At 39.0% G+C, this 23,359-nt stretch overlaps 1 protein-coding gene across 2 annotated transcripts; it reads right to left on the reverse strand.

Annotated features, from left to right (window-relative positions):
* Positions 1 to 139: 139 nt before the first annotated feature.
* On the reverse strand, positions 140 to 22,382 carry LOC124156385 (sulfotransferase 1C4-like). 2 transcript variants are annotated; one of them, XM_046530912.1, is made up of 8 exons: positions 22,120 to 22,377; positions 14,093 to 14,297; positions 10,179 to 10,278; positions 7,360 to 7,555; positions 4,816 to 4,942; positions 4,636 to 4,730; positions 2,901 to 3,084; positions 140 to 485 (listed from the first exon to the last, which is right to left on the reverse strand). In XM_046530912.1, exons 2-8 carry the CDS (start codon positions 14,295 to 14,297, stop codon positions 379 to 381), a joined length of 1,014 nt encoding a protein of 337 aa, XP_046386868.1. In that variant the 5' UTR covers positions 22,120 to 22,377; the 3' UTR covers positions 140 to 378. The 2 variants fall into 2 exon arrangements, with proteins under 2 accessions (XP_046386868.1, XP_046386869.1); XM_046530913.1 differs by lacking the exons at positions 4,636 to 4,730; positions 4,816 to 4,942 and having other exon boundaries at positions 22,120 to 22,382.
* Positions 22,383 to 23,359: the final 977 nt, after the last annotated feature.

The raw sequence follows: 23,359 nt of genomic DNA on the forward strand, positions 1-23,359 counted from the left end.
GTTCTTCATCTGTAACAGATAATTGCAGATAGTTAGGGAAGGTAGCTCTGCATTTGAATGGGGTGATATTTTCCTGTGCTACAAATGGCATCACTGAAAGACAGTGTGTTCAAATCATATGAGAGAGAAGTATTCCATGTTCATAGTTTTATAACACATTAGTATATAATTTATTAGTATGTTTTGTATCAATTGTAATCATACAGAATTTCATATTAGCCACACCTCATCCGGTGGACAAGTTACCATTTACATATTTTTGAATTTTATTTTTTGCTTCAGAAATTTCAGACAGCTAAATATTTTTCCATACACTGATGGTGATAATGGTATCACTGACTGAGATTTCAGGTCACCAAAAATGATGCTAGGCATGTGTCACACCCGAAACCTCAAGTCTGTTTTGTTCTCATGTTTCTTTATCCACTCATCTGCTTCCTTCTTCATATCTGGGGTGAAGCTCTCTTCCCATTGCCCGGATCGACCTTCAAATTAATAGAACTCATGTAGTTAATCGTTAATGTCTAGTGTATGATCACCCATGAATATAGTACAATAGTGTGTTAAGTCAGGGAAAGACATGGGGACTTAAGGACCCTTTTGATTGCAACTTTAGCACTTTTTTGTTGCATAGGGTTGCAGCCATTAGCAAATCGTTGTATGCTGACTAACATGGTAATTCCATCTAGTGTCACCACCAGATCTTGTTCGAATTTTAGCAAGTTGATGGGAAATAGATTCCTTTGAAGTGTAGATTTTGTTTCAGCCGCCAACTCTCAATACTTCTTGAGATATTTGCGATGGAAAGTACAAATAGAATGCCTAAATTTGTGTGACCCATACCATAAAAATACTCCTATCTACTCGGTTGCATCAATGAAGAGCACTGTTTGTATGTTGCAGTGCTTATGGTTGCGAGTGATAATGCTGAGCATCGCTGACATCATTAATCATGCTGGGCACCTTAATTCCTAACAAGTAGTTGCTAACCATCTCATTGATGGGCTCGAAATGGGTGAAAATGTGAACTGCAACATGCCAGTCAGAATCAGGGTTGTTGTTGGGAGAAAATGGCTTAATTGACAATTTTACCCGTGTATTTGGCCATTATTTCATATCCTCACCACTGCTGAGCTTTGTGGTAGTGATCTATCTCTTTTATTTCATTGACTGTTTGCCTGATACAACTTTTGTTTTATATTCATTCAACAAGGTTTTGAAGGAGTGAGGTGTGTTACTACTCCGGAGCCATCTAGCAAAACCACGTAAAGGTTCAAAGCATGCTTGTGCTGTTCCTTTAGGCTATGGCATTTTAATGCAAGGGGTCAGAAGTGGCTTATCCTGGTGATTAGGTGAGGATGGGGGTTTTGAGGGAAACATTTCCCCTTAAATCCAAGTTCATTTTCTTCAAGGCTCTGAATTTATCACATAAATTAATTGATACCTTTGAAAAGAGCATCCCTTATTATTATTTATGTAATATAATTTTTTTTTGGAGGTTCACTGTAGACATATATCCTCTAAATTTTTGGTGGGGGGGATTGAACCCCTTGATCGCTCCACTTGCTAGAGAGGATGTAACAAGATAATATTTTTATGCTCGATATAGTGGTAAAATTCTTCTTATGCTCAATGGTTCTTAAATTTCGCTTTCATAAGCAAATTGTTATTTGTTGACTAATAATAAGTTCATAACGTGGTTGTGGGGAGAATTTTTGGATGAAATCAGACCCTGGCGACAGTGACGTAGCCAGGTGGGGGGGTCCGGACCCCACCTCCGAAATATAAATGCCCTTTTTTTTCCTTCGTAAGAGAAAACAAAATATTGAAAAATCATGAATTTACTAATCATGAAAATATTTAAATCATGAAAAATATTTTTTAACAAATGAAATTTTTTCGATGATGAAAAATGTTAAAATTAGTTAAAAACCCATTACTTAGTTTTTTACCTGTTTTTTTTTTTAGTTTTCTCCCCTGGTGTAGAAACCCCCCCCCCCCTTCCCCAAATGATATTCCTGGCCCACAGTGTGCGAGGCAAGGTCAGAATTCCACCGCTCACGACTCACTCAGCGCACACTGCGTGTTGGATTCGTGAACGTTGGAAGTCGTACTTCATGTGCACACGACTCCTTCCTCATTCATTTCCGCATGAGGCTCATCGCACGTTTTTCGGGTCAAAGGTAACACGTACATTTTACGTACAAATTTTCCGTCTTCCATGAAAGATGTAACGTACCGGTAGAAATAGTTCCTAAGTTACATCACATGTTAAGCATTGTGACGCTGCAATACGTGATTCATTTGAAATCAATTTTTCAAATTGTGATCTGGGAAATGTTGCATTTTAAATGTTCGTTCTGAAACCCCCCCCCCCCCCCCCTCATCACCTTCCCCTCTTCCCCTTTCTTCCACTCCCTTCTTACCCCCTCCCCAGGGATGTCGACTTACAAACAATATGTGGTGCGGTCCATACCTGGGATCTTGCCCCGGTAAATTTTATAAGTAGTGAGTTTTAAGTTTTTGAAGCATTTTAGAAGATACACATGATCAAAATTAGGACCCTGATAACTCGAATCTCGATATCTGTTCAGTCCGGGGATAATCGACAAGCCTGACACATTTTTCCTCACCCCCTTAACGAATTCAGGCCCCATGGAGTCGGCGCCACTGCCCCTCCCCTCAACCCAGAAACGCACGCTTTGGTGACTCGCACTATGCGAGCGGCTCTCCGGAGTGTGGTGTGAGCGGTGAGGTAGCTCCACAAAAAGAGTCGTTTATGCCATCACCTGTCACCATCTCCGGCTTCCTCCCCGATATCAGCCACACCTGAGCGTAAGTGGGTACATATTTGGTTTCTTTGCCGGATGAAGGAAGTCTTACCGGAAGGAATAACTCACCTTGCCGGATAAAGGATTCTTCACCCTCCTTCTCGATTCCCTTGAGTTCTTCCGGTAATGTGTCGATCATGGGGTTGCTCTTGAAATTTTTTATGTCCAGATGTGAGGCAAGCTGGGCTACCTGGTCGTCGTTCATTTTCTTGTTCAAAAATTGAGACACCTTGCGAATGGATCCCGGTAAGTCCTATGGAAGAAAAATAGCGAGGATATGCGGTGACCCTTTTGATTCGAATGATTGACGGAAATATTGAACTAAATAGTTATCAATTTTCCACGAATATATATATTATAATGGATATTAGGTACAGTATTTATTTTCAATATGGAGAAATTCCAGTCCATTAAGTTTGAATCTTCGGATTTTTTATGCTTGAAGGAAATTCACTACAGAGGACAAGGATATTTAACCTAAATTAGAAAAGTCCCCGAAGGTAATGTTTAAATTTATACCCTCGGAAACGTTACCCATCAGTAATTGCCTACGTAAGTGTTAATAGAACGCGATAAATCCAAGCGGTATCGTACGCTATTCCGTGTTTTCTAATATATGTGGTTTTTCACATTTGTCTGGTAAACTCAAATCGCCAAACTAAAGTAAATAAATGTGTTTGTTTATTGTTTAATTTTTATTTGGAAAAATAATTACATTGCGAATTAAAAATTGGGTTGTAAAAAACTTTTATTCACTTCAGTTCATCATATCGTAACACCATATCTCGCATACTACAGCTAAACTTTTCAAATTTATAAATATTCACTTAATCTTCATAATTGATGAAAAATGATGTAAAATTTTCACCAAAGCAAAAGAAACAGTTTGATGGTTACTACAGACTTTATTTTAAGAAAGTGAGGTTTGAATCACGTTGAGGTTTTCCACTCTTCGCATTTAGCTTTGTGCGCTTCTACGGCATGTCTTTAAACGTAGATGTTATATTTCCCAGAAACACATTTGGATACAGGGGAACCCTAAGGGGAGACCCCCTTCCTCCCTCCGAGATGTAGGAAGTACTGGAAAAATAATGTAGCGCAGCGGCGTAACTAGGAATGGGCTTGGGAGGGGTGGAGGGATAAAGGGGCCTTGGGTGGGGACAGGTAACGGGTATCCGGGAAAATAATTTGGAAAATGGCATGCCTAGAAATACATTTTACATCATTTTGGCCCTTCACTCCTTTATTTTATGTTATATTTAACTTTTTACATCATTAAACTTTAAACTATCATATGTCAAAACTAGACTATAGTTTTAATATTTTTTTATTTCTCTGATTTTTTTTGGGGGGGGGGGGGGGGAGGAGGTATATTCTCCACGGTATGAATTAAGTCTTTGATTTTAAACTGATACAAAGCATAAAGAATTTATCGTCAACGCAAATAGAATTACTCGGATATTCAACTCAGTATTTTCTCAGGTGATAACAGAGAACCTTAAATGTTAATTCGATGACTTAATGGTAGGTTGAACCGCGAAGTGAATTTTTTACCAAAAATATAAGTGCCCAGCCATCCATAAGTTAATCAATTTAATTGCGATAACAGGTTATTTTTCCCTGTTTCGTTTTTATCGACACGTATTAGAAGCTCCATAATGCTCTCATGCCCAGGCCACGGCGATTTCATCACGACAAAAATTCATATATGATCAAATTTCTTCCAAAGTCCAATATCGGCACTAAATACCCCGCGAACGCAAGTTTATCAGAGTAGGTACATAATAAATGCATGCATACACACCTTTTTCATATCTTCGTAAAAGATGAATAGCAAATTGGGATGGTTCCTTCTCTCCCACGCTTCATTGACGTGACTCCAAAACGGAGACCAAAAAGCTGTTGGAAGGAAAATATACGTCTGGTTATTTGTCTTCACAAATATCAGGATAGGATTTCAACAACCAAATAGGGTCACTCTTACTTAGGCCTCTCTTAAAAAAGTCCCAATACGTCTTCATGTCCGACTCAAAGCCAATGGATTTATATTTCCGGTTGTGGTAGTAATACGATAAAACGACATCTTTGGGATTCCTTGCCACGTATATGACCTGCAAAATTGGAAAGGATTATATCCTTAGGAGAGTTTAGAACTAGCCTCAATTAATGTAGCATTTCGTATTTATCTCTGTAGCATGTGTTCCAATACCTTCATGTAAGCGTAACATATCTTTGCAATAAATAATGAATTTAATCGATAAGTAAAGAGTAATGTAAGTTCTCCATAACTTATGCAGAGCTCCCTCCTTTCTCCACCCTGTTACCCTCCTGAGTTTTTATCTTAAGTTTATCTGGAACTAAAACCCATTCCTCCTGGTATAGTATTTGAAGGAGGCGACCGACAGCTGAGGTCATTTTTGCTAGTAGGGAGAAACCCGGCTTCGGCATTAGCCTGATATTAACCAAAGGCGCCAAGGGGACTTAAAACTTAACGTCTTATCCAACGGACAGTGCTATGCGTGCCCTCCACAAAGCATTCCTGTAGGCATTCTGTGAAAAATCAGCGCCACCGATAGGATTTGGACCCGGGACCTAAGGGTGGGGAGCCAGCACCATTGCGGCCATATCAACCCGTGAGAATAAAATAAAATGGTAAATTTCCACACAATTTTATTTACAAAATACCGACCCGGTTTCGACACGTGTTGTCATTATCAAGGTCGAAACCGGGTCGGTATTTTGTAAATAAAATTGTGTGGAAATTTACCATTTTATTTTATTCTCATGGATATAAATATTTTCCACCAGATATCGCCAGACAGTGTGATTTATGTTCATAACAACCCGGTTCCCTCTTTCTTACTCCATCAATTTTTCCCCACCCCAACGATTGTGCAGAATAAACTTTGAGTTTAGCGTTAACTGCACTCACCCATAACAAGCTAATTTAAATCTGTCTTGCATTCAAATGTAGATGATGACGTGACACGCCGAGACCTAGGTCGTACCAGAGAAGAGTAGGTCCTTCTTCCTAGGTTGGTTGGTCCTTGGCTTTACTTAAATAAATTCGTGTGGAATTACAAAGTTTTTTACTTTTCATAAGATAAAATAATTTTTTTTTGTTATCAAAGACGAACTACTGGAAAAATGATAGAAAGAAAAGATGTGACTTTGAATATCTTCTCGATTACAGCGATTCACTCAACTCATGGAGTGTTTGTGTGGCGATGAAAAATGCTTGAGAGGTGGCTAATGCCAAGTCGCTGTCGAGAGAAATGGCCCCTTTTCGCCATTTCCTTCACCGCACTTTCTCCATTCTCTCAGGTCCGGAAAATTCAATTGTTCTGCATGCTCCAGTTTCTGCCTTTCTTCTCTTGATTTAGCTGCGATTGTTACGCTCCAGCTACCTGTTAAATTTATAATTTCTCACGGCTACTCTTCATTCCACTTCTATTCATCTCGAGGAATTCCCAGCGCGTTGACGACTGTCTGAAACTTTCATAAAATTATAATTTGGTCGCAAAAACTGATCAAAACTATATAAGCTAGTTTAGTTATATGGCCAAATGAATTTTATAATTTACCTCGGTAGAATGACTTTCACTTATCTACGCAGGCACCTAGTATTTAAATTAATTCAATTGACACTTCACTTTCACTTTCAAATGTTAGTTTAAATGAAGTTTTGATTGGGATATTACTATCGTTGCAATCTTTTGTTGGCAGCTTTACAAGGTAACGTTTGTTCCATTTGTCCACTGTTCCATTTTTAGCGTAGAATCAGGAGAAAGAAGAAGATAGTATCCTATCGATCTACAGTTGTACAACCGTTGCCCAATTTGAATGTTGGCTTAACCGTTGCCCAATGAGAACAATTTGAATGGGATTTTGATATTGATTACACGAACATTTCGTTCTTTTATTGCCGAATTTCCAAGATAACGTTTATTGATTTGCTCCGTTTTTATCGTAAAATCAGAGGGAAGGTGAAAATAAAATCCTATTGATCTACACTCAACGGTTGCTATGACAACCAAGGTCGTCATAACATAACCTTTCGAGCATATATAGTTATCGCTTCGATTAATCTGTAAATGGAGTCGATAAACGCAGTGGCGCAGCGAGGGGGGGGGGGGGTTTGGGAGATAAAACCCCCCCAGAGCTCACAGAAATTTTTAAGTTTGATCCATTTTACTTAATAGGATTGATATTACCAATGGAATAGTGTAAGGATAAATAAAATATCCCTCAGAAAGCCGTAAAACTCACCATTTTGAACCATTTATCTTAAAATTCCGCAATTTACTAATCTCGCACCTACCGCTTATCCTGGTGGGTATTCCATACCCCCACACACCCCGGTATTAGTTATACCGGGGTGTGTGGGGGTATGGAATACCCCCCACACACACCATACCCCCCCCCAGCCTTAATTCGTAGCTGCGCCCCTGGATAAGCGTACTTCGTCGCCATTTAATTTATCCTAGAAGAGTTTATGGCTGGCATATTGGGGTTCTCTGTACACGACCTTGCAGGTGTCTAGGAGTTTCGGTGGCAGCAAACTGAGCGGGAGGTGCGTCTTGAAGTGTCTTGGTGAAGTCATCTTGGCTGCGGCATCGTACCCCGGCTCGCTCATCATTTTCAGGGCGTTTATACACTTCGGGTCGTGATGACTTTCTTCAATCAGTTCTTTCATCAATACTTTTGTCAGTAGCATGCTGACTCTGCAAAATATTTAAGCAAGGAAAATATTAGACTAGTGCAAGGAGAGGAATGAATAATCATCAATTTGAATTTTTTAGATCATGCACACCTCAAACCAAGGGCGTACCCAGAATCAAAAATCGGGGGGGGGGGGGTAAGCCGTGGTCCTTGAACTTGTGACATTTCAGCACAGAAAAGGTTAATGAAACCAAAATTTTAAGAAAATTATGGCAACGATTTATGACCTTTTAAAATTATTTTCTAGAAAAAAAATTATTTTAGTTCCATGTCTTGTACTAATATTATTTTTCGTCAAAAGAAAATTTGTTCAAAAACTGTCGTTTTGTACCGAATTTTTTTTCGCTTCTAGGGGGAGCAGCTGCTCCCTTCTGCCCCCCGCTGGGTACGCCCATGCTTTAATCATAAATTGTCTCTGTTATGCTTCTATTTTTTCTCAATTATCGCCTTCACCTAGGCATACGTCTTACGTGTGAATAGTTCTAAGTTACGCATAGGAAAGTTAAAATTATTGTACATATCAATCGTTTAACAAAAAAAATCCGAAATTTAGGTGAAATAAATACGAATAGCGATTTTCAAATATGACGGAAATAGCATTAATAGTCAGATTAAAAATATATTCCCTTTCTGTTACTCGGTATGGAATCAAGGAAAATGGCAATGTATTTTTTTCTCATTCTTGTTGGTATCTCTCATATTTCCTTTTCCATCAACATGTGAGGTTTCCATTATCAAGGCATATTATTGGTGCATCATATTTTTGCACGGAAGTAGTAGGTATTGAACGACATGATGCCACTTAAGTGTCCAGATAAATTTTGTAATACTGATAATTTTTCGAGAGATAAAAGAGAGCAAGCAATATTAAGGCCGGACATTTCCTTACTCCAGCCTACATGCGGCTTATTACTCATCTACTATTCAAAGTAGCAAAAGTACACAAAGTAAATTTATGCGACGTGGAAAAAAACCTGCGTTAATGTTCAATACATTTGTGATTTATTGTAGATTATTGAGAATTGTATGAAAAAAGAGTTATTCTCTTGCGGCTCAGCGAGGATGCCAACACAGTGCATTTAGGTCGTTGTTTTGGGGGATTTCATTAATTACCGCGGCGCCTAGGTGGTATTAAAATAACTCCCAGTTATTATTCGTCAGAGGTCTGACATAAGTTGATAAGTGGCTTTTAGATATTGATTTATCTTAAAAATAGTTTGTTAAGTTTTACTGGGTATCACACAATTACTTATACCACTTCTTTTTTACAGAGCGCGATCCTAATTTATTTTTCTTTTTTATAATTTGCGCCTGAAGATGATGATAATTCATTGAAAACCGGGTCGCGCTCTATAAAAAAGAAGTGGCACAAGTAATTGTGTGATATCCAGGAAACTTATAGTGGAATACTACAAAGTTAATCAAGAGTTAGTGAATTTTATAGTTCGTTAAGCTGGCGCAATAAAAACTTGCATTGGGGAGCCACATTGAAAACTACCATCTTATCCATTTTGCTATAAATTACGGGGCAGCCCTCTCTCCTACGTAATCCATCACTGATAGAGGCATAATGATTTCAAATAAGAAATTAATATTGGTTACTGTGCCGCGTTCCAGTAGCACAGCTAGGGGGAGTGTGGGGGATAAAATCCCTCCCCCTCAGAGAAATTTCAGAGCTCAGAGAAATTTTAAATTTAATCCATTTCACTAAAATGGATAAATATTACTTATAGAATATTATAAGGATTAATAAAATATCCCTCAGGAAGCCGTAAAACTCGCCATTTTGAACCATTTATCTAAAAAAAATTCTGTGGGAGGGCCCGCGCACCTCCCGCTTACCCTGACGGGGATTTACATATCCCCTAGTATTAGTTGCGCATAAACCCCCCCTAGCCTTAATTCCTAGCTGCGCTCCTGTAGCGTTCATATATTATTTTAATATTTTATTCCAACTGAAAGAGGTATGATGATTTCAAATAAGAATTTTATATCAAGGAACTCAAGGTTTTTGTCCAAGTCGCATGAAAGCTACGTTGTGTACTTTTGATACTTTGAATAAGAATAAGGAATAGTACTTTGCAATTTTCCACATAAAACATTTATTTTAACAGAGTCGACATGTTTCACTGCACTGCATGTGCAATAAAGTTTTGACGAGGAAAAGTGCATAGTACGATTCTTTATTTTTTAAATGGACCTCCACAAAGTGTCTGCCTCTTCAACTCAATTTATACTTTGAATGATTTTTGAGTAATAATCCGCATGTAGGCTGAATTAAGGAAAATTCCGGCGAAAAAATTGATTGCTCTCTTTTATCTCTCGATGAATAATTAGTATTACAAAATGTATCTAGTCACTTAAGTGGCAGCATGTCGTCCAATGCCGACAACTTCCATGTTAGTGAGAGCGTGGAAAAATATGATGCACAAACTTTATATCCTTCGTCAAGAAAATATATATTTTACATTGGCTTCTAAGGCGCGTTCATCTATTTTTATTTTAGTATTTTACGCTTTACTATACCTTCGGTGATGAAGCGGGCATACATTTATGCTCGAAATACGAGACTCTTCCTATTTTTTTTAAAAGCTTTTACACTTTGCCAAAACGAGTGGTACTTACTCGAGGAAGGCATATCTTTCGATGAGCATCTTCTTGCTCGCCGTATCGTAATCCAGATCGTTTTTGATCAGCCATGCCAACTCCTGCATCCAGGTTGTTCCTTAGCACGTACAAACAGGAATATGCAAATAAGAAATCATTAGACATGGAAGAGTGCAAAAATGAAATAATATTCATATAATAAAGAGTAAAATACGTAAGTTCGGCCCTAACATGCACATGCTGTGAATTTATCGTTTCGTTGCATCCTTTTTAGCGCTCAATCCTTTCGAAGTTCCCGATTTTTTTCTCTCTTGATACGCATGCACTTATGGACCACTTTCAAAGAAATACAAGATATCGTAGCTCTTACAACATTTGAAAAAGAGCTAGCCGAACCAAAGTTACATATCGGTGGCAAAGTTCTAACAACACGTATCTCAAAAACAGCAGCTTTTCAGGAGAGAAAAAAAAGATTAATTTTTTTAATTGTATATAATTTTAATTGGAATTTAAAACCAAAAATACATAAAACTGAAAAAAGAAGTACACATTTGCAAACAGAAGTTGTTTTTTGCTTGAATATTATTGCTTATTAACAGTATTAGCAATGTTAAGTCAGACTGGCCAAATTTTGAGATGCGTGTTGTTAGAACTTAGCCATCGATATGTCAGATGTTGCATTCAATTTTTTAGTTCTTGATGCAGGTTAGATTCTCTCTCACTCCACGATTCATCACGAAGGCATGATAGGATGGGCGAGGGTAGAGCTCACCCCAAACTTAACCACACGCGTGTGATATTCTCAAATTCAGGGCTGTGAGGCCAGTTCCTCTTCCGGGGTCCCCTCGCACTTGAAGGATTTTAGCGGGGGTGTCCAAAGGCTTCAGTCAGGAATCGAACCCGGAACCCTTCGAGCAGCAACCGAATGCTCTTCCCACCTGCTACCACTCAGATCAGTATTTAAAGAAACATTCCTTCGAGGAGCAATCGATGGCAATAAAAAATATGATAAATTGAACTTCATAGCATCTGATCCTGTTGGCTATAAATGCCAAAGAGATATGTGCAAGGGGAAATAATCACTTTGGAATATCCCGGTCTTTGAAAATCCATAGCCTTTCACTTCAGAGCATCTGATCTGACGACTTACTCAATGAAAATATAAATCATTCAAAATAAGGCAATAACTAAATTTGAGAGTTAAAGATTAATATTACAGTAATGTTTGATTAAAGAAATTACGTATTTATGTCATTAACGACATTGCATCATCATTTTTTTTAACTTCTTTTTGATGTTGCAACTATTTTTTTCCTTTCGTGAGTGTTTTTGTTTACTCGTCGCTCAGCTACGCCATGCAATATATTTTCCCAGCGGTCAATACACTTAGTTTACTATTTTCAACCTACATAGTTCTGAATAGATTGCTACTTAAGCAGAATGAAAATTCTGGCATGATCGAGCAATGTCCCCAACGCGAAATAATTTGGTACGAGGGAAAACTTGGACTTTCTCGAGTTGAGCCTTATACGGTTACAAGTCGCGAGACTGGGACCAGTGCTACGGGTTCCTCCAGAGTTCCTCAAATACGGATAGAAAGTTGTATCAGTCATGAATGCAGAGACACATCAGTCTTAATAGTCATTCGGCGTCCTCAATTCCACGCATTTGCCATGCTTGGTTCCGCCATCGACATACTGATGTATTTTATATGGTCATTTATTTTTTTAGCCGTTTGCAGTTTTTATCTGAAAAGTATCATAATCCTAAGATCTAAATGTTAAAGAACGTGAGTAATTGCAATTTTTCTCAACTGCTGTAGTGTATATATACTGTAATAGTAATGCTCATTAAGCGCAATCAGATATAAATTTGCAGACTTATTAGCATATCAGTAGCCATACTTCTCTGTTTTTCACTTTGCGTTCTGCTAGAAATGGTTTGCTGCTCTTGAAACTGATACTCAATCAAGGCATTTTAACTCAGACAGCATTATTTTGACTGCCGTGCGATAGCAATTAATATCCCAGGTGCTCATGCATTATAGATTTTTAGTTTAAGATTCGAATAATGGACCCAGTCACCATATGAAACCACTAGTAGATATCATGAGTAAAAGTTTAGGTATGCAAAATTAATTTATTTGATGATGTTCGTGTGACACCAACGATATATGTGAAAGGCTATCGGACATAGGCGGATCTAGGGGGGGTGGGGGCACGGGGGCACGTGCCCCCCAGACTCTTAAAAAATATGCAAGATTTTTAATACGGTCCACTATCATTGCGTTCGTTTTCTATTACGAAGTACCCTTCTGCCCCCCCCCAGAACAAAATCCTGGATACGGCCTCGCTTGTGCCCCACCCCCCCAGAAAGAAATCCGGGATCCGCCCCTGCTATGGGAACTTCTGAGGACCCGTTAACAATGTCAATCACCATAGGATGATATGCTAACGGAATACATAAGGCTAATATTGAAATTGTTTTTCTTTGTATTGAATAGTACACTTACCGTATATGCCATTTACGGAGCGCCATAAAGCTCACTTTCAATTGCTGTTGCCGTTTCCAGATCCAAGTATTACCACTAGAGAAGAGGGAAGTGGGTTGGGAAAGGGAGAGAAAAATCATGGTAGGGGCAGATCATTGAGCCGAAGGTAAGTGTGAGGAGCTGGGTTCAGATGAGAGGCGAGGTTGGAGATGTGAGGATTTATTTAACATTTATTTATTATAATAATGTAGAAAAGTGCTACCAGCTTTTATTTAAATATGTCGACATTCACCATATAACGTCTGAATCTGTTGAATTTATTTGAGGACTGTAATATGCCTAATGACTAAAGGCATTTCTTTCATTACAATACCCCAAAAATAGAATTATGCGTTCCAATATTGTCAGAAAAATCGTAATTTCGTTCAACAAACATTTATTGTTAAGTTTCTCTCTTTCATAATATGGCGATCCTGGTATGCTATCATTCCTCCATTCACTCCCTTTCTTAAGTTAGTTTCCTCAATTCCCTGATGTTATTCATGCCCTGCCACAGATTTAGCTAATTGCCTGAAATAGGAAAATCCCCATTTCGTCCAACTCAGATTTCTGTCCTTCCCAAATACAAAACAGTTCCAGCAAAACAAATCATTTACATAGGGACTACCAGCGAAACAGCTATATTTTTCATCTCACTACACTTGAAAATTTCGAGTTGCGTTACCGCATTTCTACAAGAGTTATGTGTATTTATGGCAGATCAGGGGTTGTACTTCAAAGTTTTATGGTTCCCCTCTTTTCACCTAATGATCTCGTAGAAAAGGGCTGATGTAACAAATCTTGAATAATGCACGAAGACACATTCCACAATAATTCGTCTCTGAGCAGTCACTCCCCATGAATGTGCCCAGTCATAGACGTGGTTCTCCAACAAAAGTAGGTATTGCTTACCCTGCATACGTCATGGAAAGTTTCCAACCACTCACTGCGAAGGAATTAGCCCCCTCTTAACGAAAGGTTCCATTGGGGAACACGGTTTAACGTTCCGTCCGGCTTACGTAGTGCTGTATTTCGAGGAACCTCCGAACACAATTAAAGAAGGGATCGGGCACACCATGTAAAATCATTTCTACCCCCGCCGGTTTCGAACCCGAACACTGGATGTCTGGCCTATACTCTAGCCACCAATCAAGTCGATAACCCGCGCTCTGGTGAATGAATTTAATCAACAAATGGTAACAAATGACTTTATCTGGCTGTCTCCTCCTCTTAACACCTCTCTAAAAGTCGACGGCAAATTCTCATTACATCCTCATCTCATTCAAATAACATGCATCAGGGAAATACTGCCTCTTGATGGTACTATTTTGATGGCCAAAATTCAGGTGTCATTCATCCCTCTTTCATTTCGCGATAAGGTTATACACGATTCTAGGCGTACCAGATCGCGGGAAGGTTACCACCCACAGGTCGTCATCTCTGAGCTCCATGTTGTAATATCCCGCGGCTTGATTTCGGTAAATGGAGCCGATGAGGTACTTTTCCGGTCCCACCTGGACGTATCCTTCTCTCCCACCGCTGAAGTGCGTCGACATCTCCCGACTCGTCTCCGGATCCAAGTCTTTTATCTCGTACGGGAATGACATCTGTGGAGACCAAAAAGAAAAATTATTATCTAAAAAAATTGCAGACCTTTGAGAATGAATTTCGATATACTAATTTCTGTACCTTGTCAGATTTAATTTTTTTATTTACAATCATATTTGATCCACTCACAATCAGTAATTAAACCCGATTTGGTCGGCGATGATATAGCTCACTTCAGACTAAGCTGCTGGCGTCGGATTAGCACACATTCAGGGAAGGGGTGCTGGTTACTTTTCCTGGAGGGATGTGCTAGGCACTTATCGGGATTATTCCGATCGGTTTTCATTCCGAACGGTTCATTCCGGATGAATGCAACGCGATAGTACTACGATATGTTTGAATATTTTCATTCCGACGACAATGTGAGCTCCCTTAATGAGTCGTTGGAGTGAAACTTTTCGAACACAGCAAATTCCAATTGCTTTGCAGCCACTCGGAATGTACCCTTCGGAATGGAAACGGATGGGAATGATTGCGTTCAGTGTCAAGCACATACCCCTCTGGGCCGCCTCGTACCTCTATGATTTAGTTTGGGGGCGTTTGAAGGCTTCACCCAGGATTAGATATTCTATATCTCACCAGATTATAGGTTTTATAGGTTAAAAATTGAACTGCCATAAAAATGGGAGTAATATGATCATAATGAAGTAATTAACTCAAACGTGTATAATTAAAATTGAGATTGCTACAACTGCTAAAAATTTGTAGCCTTTGTGATGAGAGAAATGCCTAATATTCATTGTATGAATGGCAGTAGAAAGGAAAACATCGCAAATTCTCCGTCCCATATTCTTTATAGTAGGTATTTTTCTTATGTTTCAACTTTATCTGGTATTTGGGGTGGGTAGAGTGTTGTCTTCGTGGCTAGAGAGCATGGGTTCAAATCAAGTAGTTTATGGGAAAATTTTGAGCCGTAATCCACGAAATTGTTTCACTTAAGTTGAAAAAAACGTTGTCAAGGTGAATTATATTCATACATGGTGGTGGGATATTCGAACTTACTTCGCTCAGTTTTATGTCTAGGCCCACATAACGGAGAATCTACCAAAGTATCCCACAAACATAATATGCGGTGACCATATGAGCATGACGTAAGCAAATATTTTAGGCTTTAACACGGCATAAAGAAACTTATTAAAACACCTGTTCATGCTATATTACATTGTTATCTACCTGACTAAGGGCATTGCGTGATTAATCGATGGAATGATTTTCCTTATTACTCTACACGCGGGGAATTATGGTCACGAATTATGTATTTTCACGCAATCGGCATGCTTCCTCATTTTTTATAATTGAGCGTTTTATTTCAGTAATGGTTTTCCAGGAAACATAACAATTATCTTTAATTTCTTGTTTTGACTTAAGAAATAATTGTATTTCGTTTATTGGCAATTCTGTCATTCTTGCTGCACGCGACGGAGTTGGTCATTTTAGTTGAGTTAAAATAAATATGCAATTGTTTCACTCGAGTTAAAAAATACCAGTTTCAAGGTGAATCGCACTCAAGAAATTCTGTAAAGTGATCACGTTCTAGCATACGCCGGTTTGACTGTTTTCTCCTCTTCCGCTCGAGATGATGATCAAGCGTGATCAATGTAATTACGCTAATATAATTGAGTCGTCACATCTGATTGTCAGTTCATTCCCTGCGTGTGGTGGGGTTATTTTTTTTGCAATTCGCTTTCATTTTATCCATAGTTTTCAATGCTTTGCTTTTTAAGAGCCTATCCTAAGCAATCTGTGAGGTGTATTTAACATTGCACCCGTGCGCGTGACTGCGTAAAAAGACACTTGTTCCTGCAGTGCTTTGTATTCTTTGTTCTTTGCGATTGTATAATGTGTTGTTCTTTTCGTTGCTCGGCGTATAAACCAAGGACCTGAAACCGTGAATTTCTGTAATACCGATGTGGGATGTGTAATTTGTGTTGTATTGTGCATGCACAATATTCGGAATGTGTCATGGTGAATATAATTGCTATGTTTTATAGTCTCTATTGTTTCGGCGGTCCTCACAGGGTGTATTTGTTTAGTTTTTTTTATTCTTTTCCTTTGTTTTTATTAATGGCTCGATTTTCCATTGCTAAGAGTTATGTACATTTATTTTCTCGTTGGGCAGGGGCTCACGAAAATAAATTAATTATTAGTTTAAGAATCTTCTTTGTATTCTGACAAATCGGTATGAACTGAATGGAGGCAGAATTATTCATCGACTCTCGGAGAACTTTTCTTCTTACGCGATATGAGTCTCTAACCTGGCGCTCGTCCAATCTTTTCACCGTCATCTCTGAGTAACATACTGCGGCTTGACTTCGGTAAATGTAGCATATAAAGCATTTTTCCGATATCTTATCTTATTCGTTTCCTATCCCACTCACCAAACATTCTTCCCTCTACTAGATACGATTTATGAATAGGCACTCACTAATATCCCCTCAATCCTCGTATACCATTCACTCCACCGTTCACCTATCTCTTCGAATAGTTTCGTCTCTTTGATAATCTCCTAAGTACTTAATAGCAGTTACAATGGAGCGCTTATGTAACTCTCATATGGATTACTTAATAGTCGCTTACCGTGTTCCTCTCTTTCAAACGGACTCTCTCCGGTCTACTCCACAGCCAAATCCCCTTCGCTTGCTACGTATTCTGGTCCTCCTCCATCAGGTTCCATATTTTCAAATCAAAAAGTATGAAATTACTTAGAGAGCTCTTCATGAGTTTTTTAAATTTTATGCGCTGAATGATGCACTGTAGTTCAAAAATGTGTGCTCCTTATGACATTTAATACTCGTCGAAATTTGACGCTCCCATTTCTTCTCTGGTTGGAAGTAATTTGCAATACATACCTATCATCTAGTTTTTTATCACCCCTATAGAATTTATATAAATAATAAAAAGAAATAACAACGAAATATCCATGGCTAGTGTTTCTTTTTTACACGGTGATCAAGCATCGTCAATGAAAGGGCGTATTCTGTGTTATAACATTCTCTAATTGAAGTCTAATAAATTATACATTTGTTATCATATTACACTACTTAATGTGCGTGCCCTTAGAATAAGATTCGGCTAAAGGGTTGATCAAATTTCAATCAAGACCATGAGTGGCGCACTCATGGAATATTGTTTGCTGGAAATATTTTTTGACGCATGGCATAAGTCGATCACAATGTATTGTTCCAGATCGCCTCTTTCGACAGCGTGATTCCCTTTCTCAAATGTTTAATTTTTTATCTGTGTGATACAGAAACCACAACCAATATTGAAGATTGTTTCATCGTGAGACAATGTTGATTTGGTCATTTCCCTTGTTGTAATTGTTGGCGGTACTCTAGTATAGCACTTGAACTATTCCAGGGATCAGCTTATGTTTACAAGTTTGTCTGATTGGGTATACAAATAAGTAATACTGTTCCATTTCATCAATCTACCGATTCGATCGATGGATTTTTCTTCCTCATAGGAAAATCCACTAGGATTGGTAGAATATTAATTGCGTTTCGCTTGGTTTCGCTGTTAGTAGGGCCCGCCCGCCTTTGTGACGGTGCGGGATTCCTCGTCCCTTCCCTTCCTTCCCTATCCCCTCCCAGGAGGCGTCGTCGGGCTCCTATCGCGGCGGCGCCTCCTTCCTTGCTCCTTCCCGTCCTTCCCCTTCTGGGTGCAGAGGAGAAAAGCTAGCGCTTACAGTCCCTGCCCCAGGACTGTATCCCCGCGAGCCCGCCCTAGGGTTTCGTTTCCATTGTTCCATTTCATCATCTAACGATTTGATCGTTGGATCATTCTTCCTCATAGAATGATCCTCCAAGATTGTTAGAACATTAATAGCGTTTCGCTTGGTTTCGTTAGTAGTAGGACCCGCCCGCCTCTGTGACGGTGCGGGATTCCTCGTCCCTTCCCTTCCTTTCCTATCCTTCCCTCTCGTCGGGAGGTGTCGTCGGGCTCTCATCGCGGCGATGCCTCCATTCCTTTTTTCTTCCTCTGTCCTCCCCCTCTCGAGTGGCTCGGGCGTATAAGTCTCAGACTTGGTTCCCGGTCCTCGAGAGCGTATCCTTTGCGGGGCCCGCCCTGGGACCCCCGAATCCACTGTTCCATTTCATCATTGAAATCGTATTTTCCTTCATCATCATGAGTCAGCAATCCGAAGATCGGTTAAACGTAGCTCTCAATTCTCCGATCGCCTGGTCTTTTAACACAAGCATAAATATTCTGATCTATTTCCCAAAATTTATGAATAATCGATAAGAATATCTCAATGGATCATAGCTGACGAAAAGTTCTTTAAAAAGGTGATCAGTGAGCACGAGGACTATTTTGTAGTCGGATTGGGAAAGCTTAGAGAACTTATTGAATTTTCATTGCGATTAAGGAAATGGTAGTTACATACAAGTGTCCGATATGTGGTTGCAGTGGAGTGTGACGAGGTTTATAGTGTGAGGGAAGAGAAGTGATGGGATAATTTCTGGGAAAATTGCGATTGGAAAGCCGACATGAGGAGGTGAAATGACACGAAACAAGTGATCTCAGAAAGAAATAGTTACGGTTTATTTCTGGAGATGTTGCGGGCGGGTGAGTGAAGAAATGATTCAGGTTTTGAGATATTGGTATACAAATACAGGTAGAAGAAAATTATCACTTCGCACGATGAATGATATCCAACTTGCGCATACATTAGAAATATACGGAATCCTTCGCTGGCGGCGGGGAGACCTTGAATATGCCGCGGGTACATGGGCTCCGGCACAGAAAGACTGAATCCATAAACTTAATAAAATACAAAGGAAAGCTGCGTGATCCGTCAAAAAAGTGCTAAGGACGTAAAGAAAGCGTTACACTTATGTTAAACGAATTAGACTGGGAGACGCTTGGGACTCGGAGGCTACGCGCTAGACTTAGATTGCTTCAGTAATTGAGAATGGATATCTTTAAGAGCGACATGGAGACCATTAGAACCCCACTACATTTCAGCGGCGGATAAATATTGGGGGAGCCCCCCCCCCCCCCCTTTTGGAGCCGCCGCCATTGCAGAACCACAATTGTAACCTTTTTATAACATTAGATGTCATTGTCTTGTGTAAGTGTATTATCAGTTTACATAAAACTTGCTTAAAATTTGCATGCGACTTATTTTTCATCACGGTAAAAGTAAATGCAGCTCAAGATACATTTTGCGCCTCCTCCTTGAGTTTTTTTTCTGTATCCGCTACTGCTGCATTTGCATGGCCGACAGAAATGATCAGTTAAGAGAGATATTTTCGCGAACGGATAGGTATGGGAATTTGTTTTTCCGCCTAACAACGAAGGAGTTTAATAAATGTTAGGCGGTACTTCGTCCGAGCATTTCATTTTTATTTGTTGACGGGTCACCCCCAGCAACACGCTTTTTGAGGCGGCTTACGGGGTAGTGTAGTGATATACGAGACATTAAAAAACGTGACAATACCCGTTAAAAAGGTATGATTTGAATGATTTACGGCGGTATTGCAAAACATGCATGACTAATTCGCACGATAAATGATTTCCAACTTGCGCAGGCATGAAATGTACGCGAGTCTTCTCCACAGGCGGGGAGACAATAAAAAACGTGATGCTACTAGTTAAAAAGGTATATTCCCTCAATATTTACGTGGAATACATTGATTGAAATATAGATTTATCAAAAAATCAACAAACGTGCATCCAGCGAGACAAACGTGGAGCATGAACTTCTCACTCGAAAATTTGAAAGGGGAAAATTTTAATTTGCCCTCCATGGAATTGTCGAATGCACTTGCGGGCGACTCCATGAAGGTTCACCGCTAACCAGTCAGCGAATATTTCCCAAATAAAAACTCTACCAATGGAGATATAATAATTTGTATTATTTATATTCTTGTTAAATATATTGAAAGGAAAACATTCAATAATATGACTCTGCGTCATATATGTGAAATAACAATGCGATTGACGCCACATATTCAATAAAAAATAAGGGATATACTAAAAATACATTCTTATTTCTTCATTTGTGGACTGCAAGAAATAGGTTTGAAGCTTCGACATATTCATGGCTTAGTCCATAACTTAGGTGTGTAACGCATGTACTTACGTGTTCAAATAAGTCCCCATGATAAGGGACACTTTTTTTTGTGAAGTTCATGTTACACATTTGTCTCGCAGGATTCACGTTAGTAGTTTTTTGCTTAGTCTGTATTTCAGCCAATGTATCCATCGGAAACATCGAGGGAATTTACCTTTTTATCTGGTACCTTCACGTTTTTTTATTGTCTCCCCGCCTGTGGAGAAGGCTCGCATATATTTCTAATGCATGCGCAAGTTGGAAATCATTTATCGTGCGAAGTAGTCTCGCATGTTGTGCAATCCCGACGTAAATAATTTTCTCGAGCCTCATCTCATCACTTTAACTTGCGCAAATATCGAGTATGGTAAAACATTGGAAATTATTCAGTGATATGAACGATTAAGCCTGTAAATAGGTATTTGCAAATTGATTGTACTGTAACATTTGGAATAAATGGTCACTTGCGAGGGAACTCTGCGAAAGAATATATTCGTTGACTTCACTTCTTATGCGTCTCTCAAGTTTTGTGAGTTATGAGTGGAGTTCAATATCATTGCTGACCAATAAATGCCCTTGTATTCATGATTTTATTTTTCGTTTTGCGAGAATAATGCAGTTCCAATATATTCATTTAGATTATAGCTATGAAATTTTCACAGAATCATACGGAAATCAATTTAAAATTCGGCTTATATTGATTAACTCGACGAACAATGCGAAAATTGCTGTCTTCCGTGGAAAGCTTGACACACTGATTCATTGAAGTGACTTTAATAATTTGTTTAAGTATTTACCGATTAAGGTAGATCTCCATGGAGTACTTAAGAAGAATTCTGGAAACCTCCCTTTCCATCAAGCACTTCCCTCTTCAATGCGCAGTGAAGCCTAGCCTGTTAATAAAAAATTCTTCAACATGAAATATTCGCTTTGAGAATGTTATTTTTTTTTAATTTTTGCTATTAAACTGCATGAAGTTTTTGCTGCCGGGAAACAGTTCATCCCCAAAATTAAAGAGTGAAGAATTAAAGCTAAATTACATTAGTCCGCGAGCCAAATTTTAGAAAGGGAAGCCTAGAACCAGGGTAGGCTTGTGGGAGGGTTAAAAAGTTATCACCTCAAATTCTGAGTCAACTTCGAAGGGTAAAAAAGCGTTGAAAATGCTTCAATGACGGTTACTGCAATGCGCATATTAAAAACAATTCTGCTTAACTTTCATGCGTGATAAAATCTGTAAAACCAAAAGTTAAAACGGAAGAGGCACTTTTCTCTGTCATCCTATGGGACGTCCATGGGATTCCCGCCATTAACTCACGATCGCGAACGATTTCTACATCATTCGCTCTTCATTTAATTCACACCGCTGGCAAGAAAAGTCTGTCGCTTCTCACTGGGAGTATTACAAATGATGTTCGTGGTAAATTTTTTTCATTGGGTGTATTGTCAGTCTTCAAGCGAATGTTTGAGTTAACGGTCGTGGGGCGACGTTTGAATTTCCGTCAAATTTGAAAATGGGATACAAAATGTTGATAAAAATCGAAGGGAAAAATACCACGTGGACTTTAATCGTCTCAGAAAAATAAAGAGACATGGATTGATGGCGGGAGGCGTTAGGTGCGTCTGCAGAAAATTGTCTGTCGACACCAGGTATGTTGCCTAACACTCACTATGTTTTTATGGCGTCCTCTCTTTCTTTCGCCTCAAGTGTCAATCATGAATGCAGTCTTTTTCTAAATTCATTCTTACTCTGAAGTGGGACTTACGGTTTGCGGTGGAAGTCCTTATAGTGATTCGTTGGCGTCTCTTACGAACCGAACTAGCCGACTTCTTTCGGATGTATGTTCTTTGTGGTAGTTAACGTCTTGGACTAACCGATTGCCTTCCGAGAACCAGGAATGAGAATGAATTTTGAAAATGCTCATCGTCGTGTGGCGACCTTGGGAGGGATAGAGCAGCCTATTACCTGCAAGCCACTTTTCGCTTCATTACAGATATAAATGGCTCTTGGAAACTATTTTTTAAACTGCTAATTTCCGTGTCTCCGGGAGTGATTTCACATTTCGCACGTTCCACCTTCGTAGGTTTCATGACTCGTGGATAAAGAAAGAAAATTATTGCATAACAATCGCGATTATCAATTGGTATTGCAGGGAAAATTTTTCTCCTCCTCAATTGTTTTTTTTTCTTTCTATTTTATTTTTTCATTCCAGTTCCGAGTCATTATCCCTATTTTTCATTACTTATTGATTTAATATTTCCTTATTCATTTGTCTCTATTATTCAGAGTGGAAGGGAAGAGAACGTTATGAGAAACGCATTATGAAATGAGACGCACGACGATCTGCGTCAGTCACAGGTTGCAAATAACTTTGACGAGATTATCTCGGACTTTTACACTAACTTGTACTTCATCAAGAACTATTTCTTCCAAATGAATGTACCATTGGTGAGCTTGCTTAAACTTCCTTTTCGAGTACCCAAATAAAAAATTCGGTGGAGTGATGTTGGAGCTTAGCGTACGTGAATGGCCAACAATGTGCATGACGTATCTGAATTACGTTCCACATTCTTCGGGAAGCATAACTTTTCTTTTTGAATCGTCTTATTCTTAGCTGAATTCCAGTTCTGACTACTATTTTATCAAAAAGTTGTAAATCAGGCATTAAGTTTCATTGGGTTTTTTTACCGGTTAATTTATAGGAGCACCTCGAGCTGGTTTCTTGGTAGTTTTGCGTTTCTTGCTCTATGCAATAGAAAACCTTCGCGTTAGCCGTTCCGTCCGATGTACTGTGACGGCGGGCTTCACTTGATACTTAGGTGTACTTCAAAGGTTGAATTTGTGCAATCTCCGCTCCACCATGAGATCTGTACTTATTTGCACGAATGACTAGGGAAAGAAAAAAGGGCAATGAAAGCTAATATGCTAGAATTTCGTCAGAATCGCTTCTCATCGTGTTGAAACGGTGTTGTCATATATATATTCTTTTGTTTACGAGTAGTTAT

Source organism: Ischnura elegans, chromosome 3 (genome assembly GCF_921293095.1).
Source record: "Ischnura elegans chromosome 3, ioIscEleg1.1, whole genome shotgun sequence".
Taxonomy (NCBI): domain Eukaryota; kingdom Metazoa; phylum Arthropoda; class Insecta; order Odonata; family Coenagrionidae; genus Ischnura; species Ischnura elegans.

Bases quoted from the DNA above. Each gene is read 5' to 3' on its own strand.
- LOC124156385 (XM_046530912.1), bottom strand. From the start codon at position 14,297: ATGTCATTCCCGTACGAGATAAAAGACTTGGATCCGGAGACGAGTCGG. The intron at 4,943-7,359 runs GTCGTGTACAGA...CCAATTTTGCAG, and splicing joins AACTCCTAGACACCTGCAAG to GTCATATACGTGGCAAGGAA. The intron at 3,085-4,635 runs GTGTGTATGCAT...TTTCTTCCATAG, and splicing joins TTTACGAAGATATGAAAAAG to GACTTACCGGGATCCATTCG.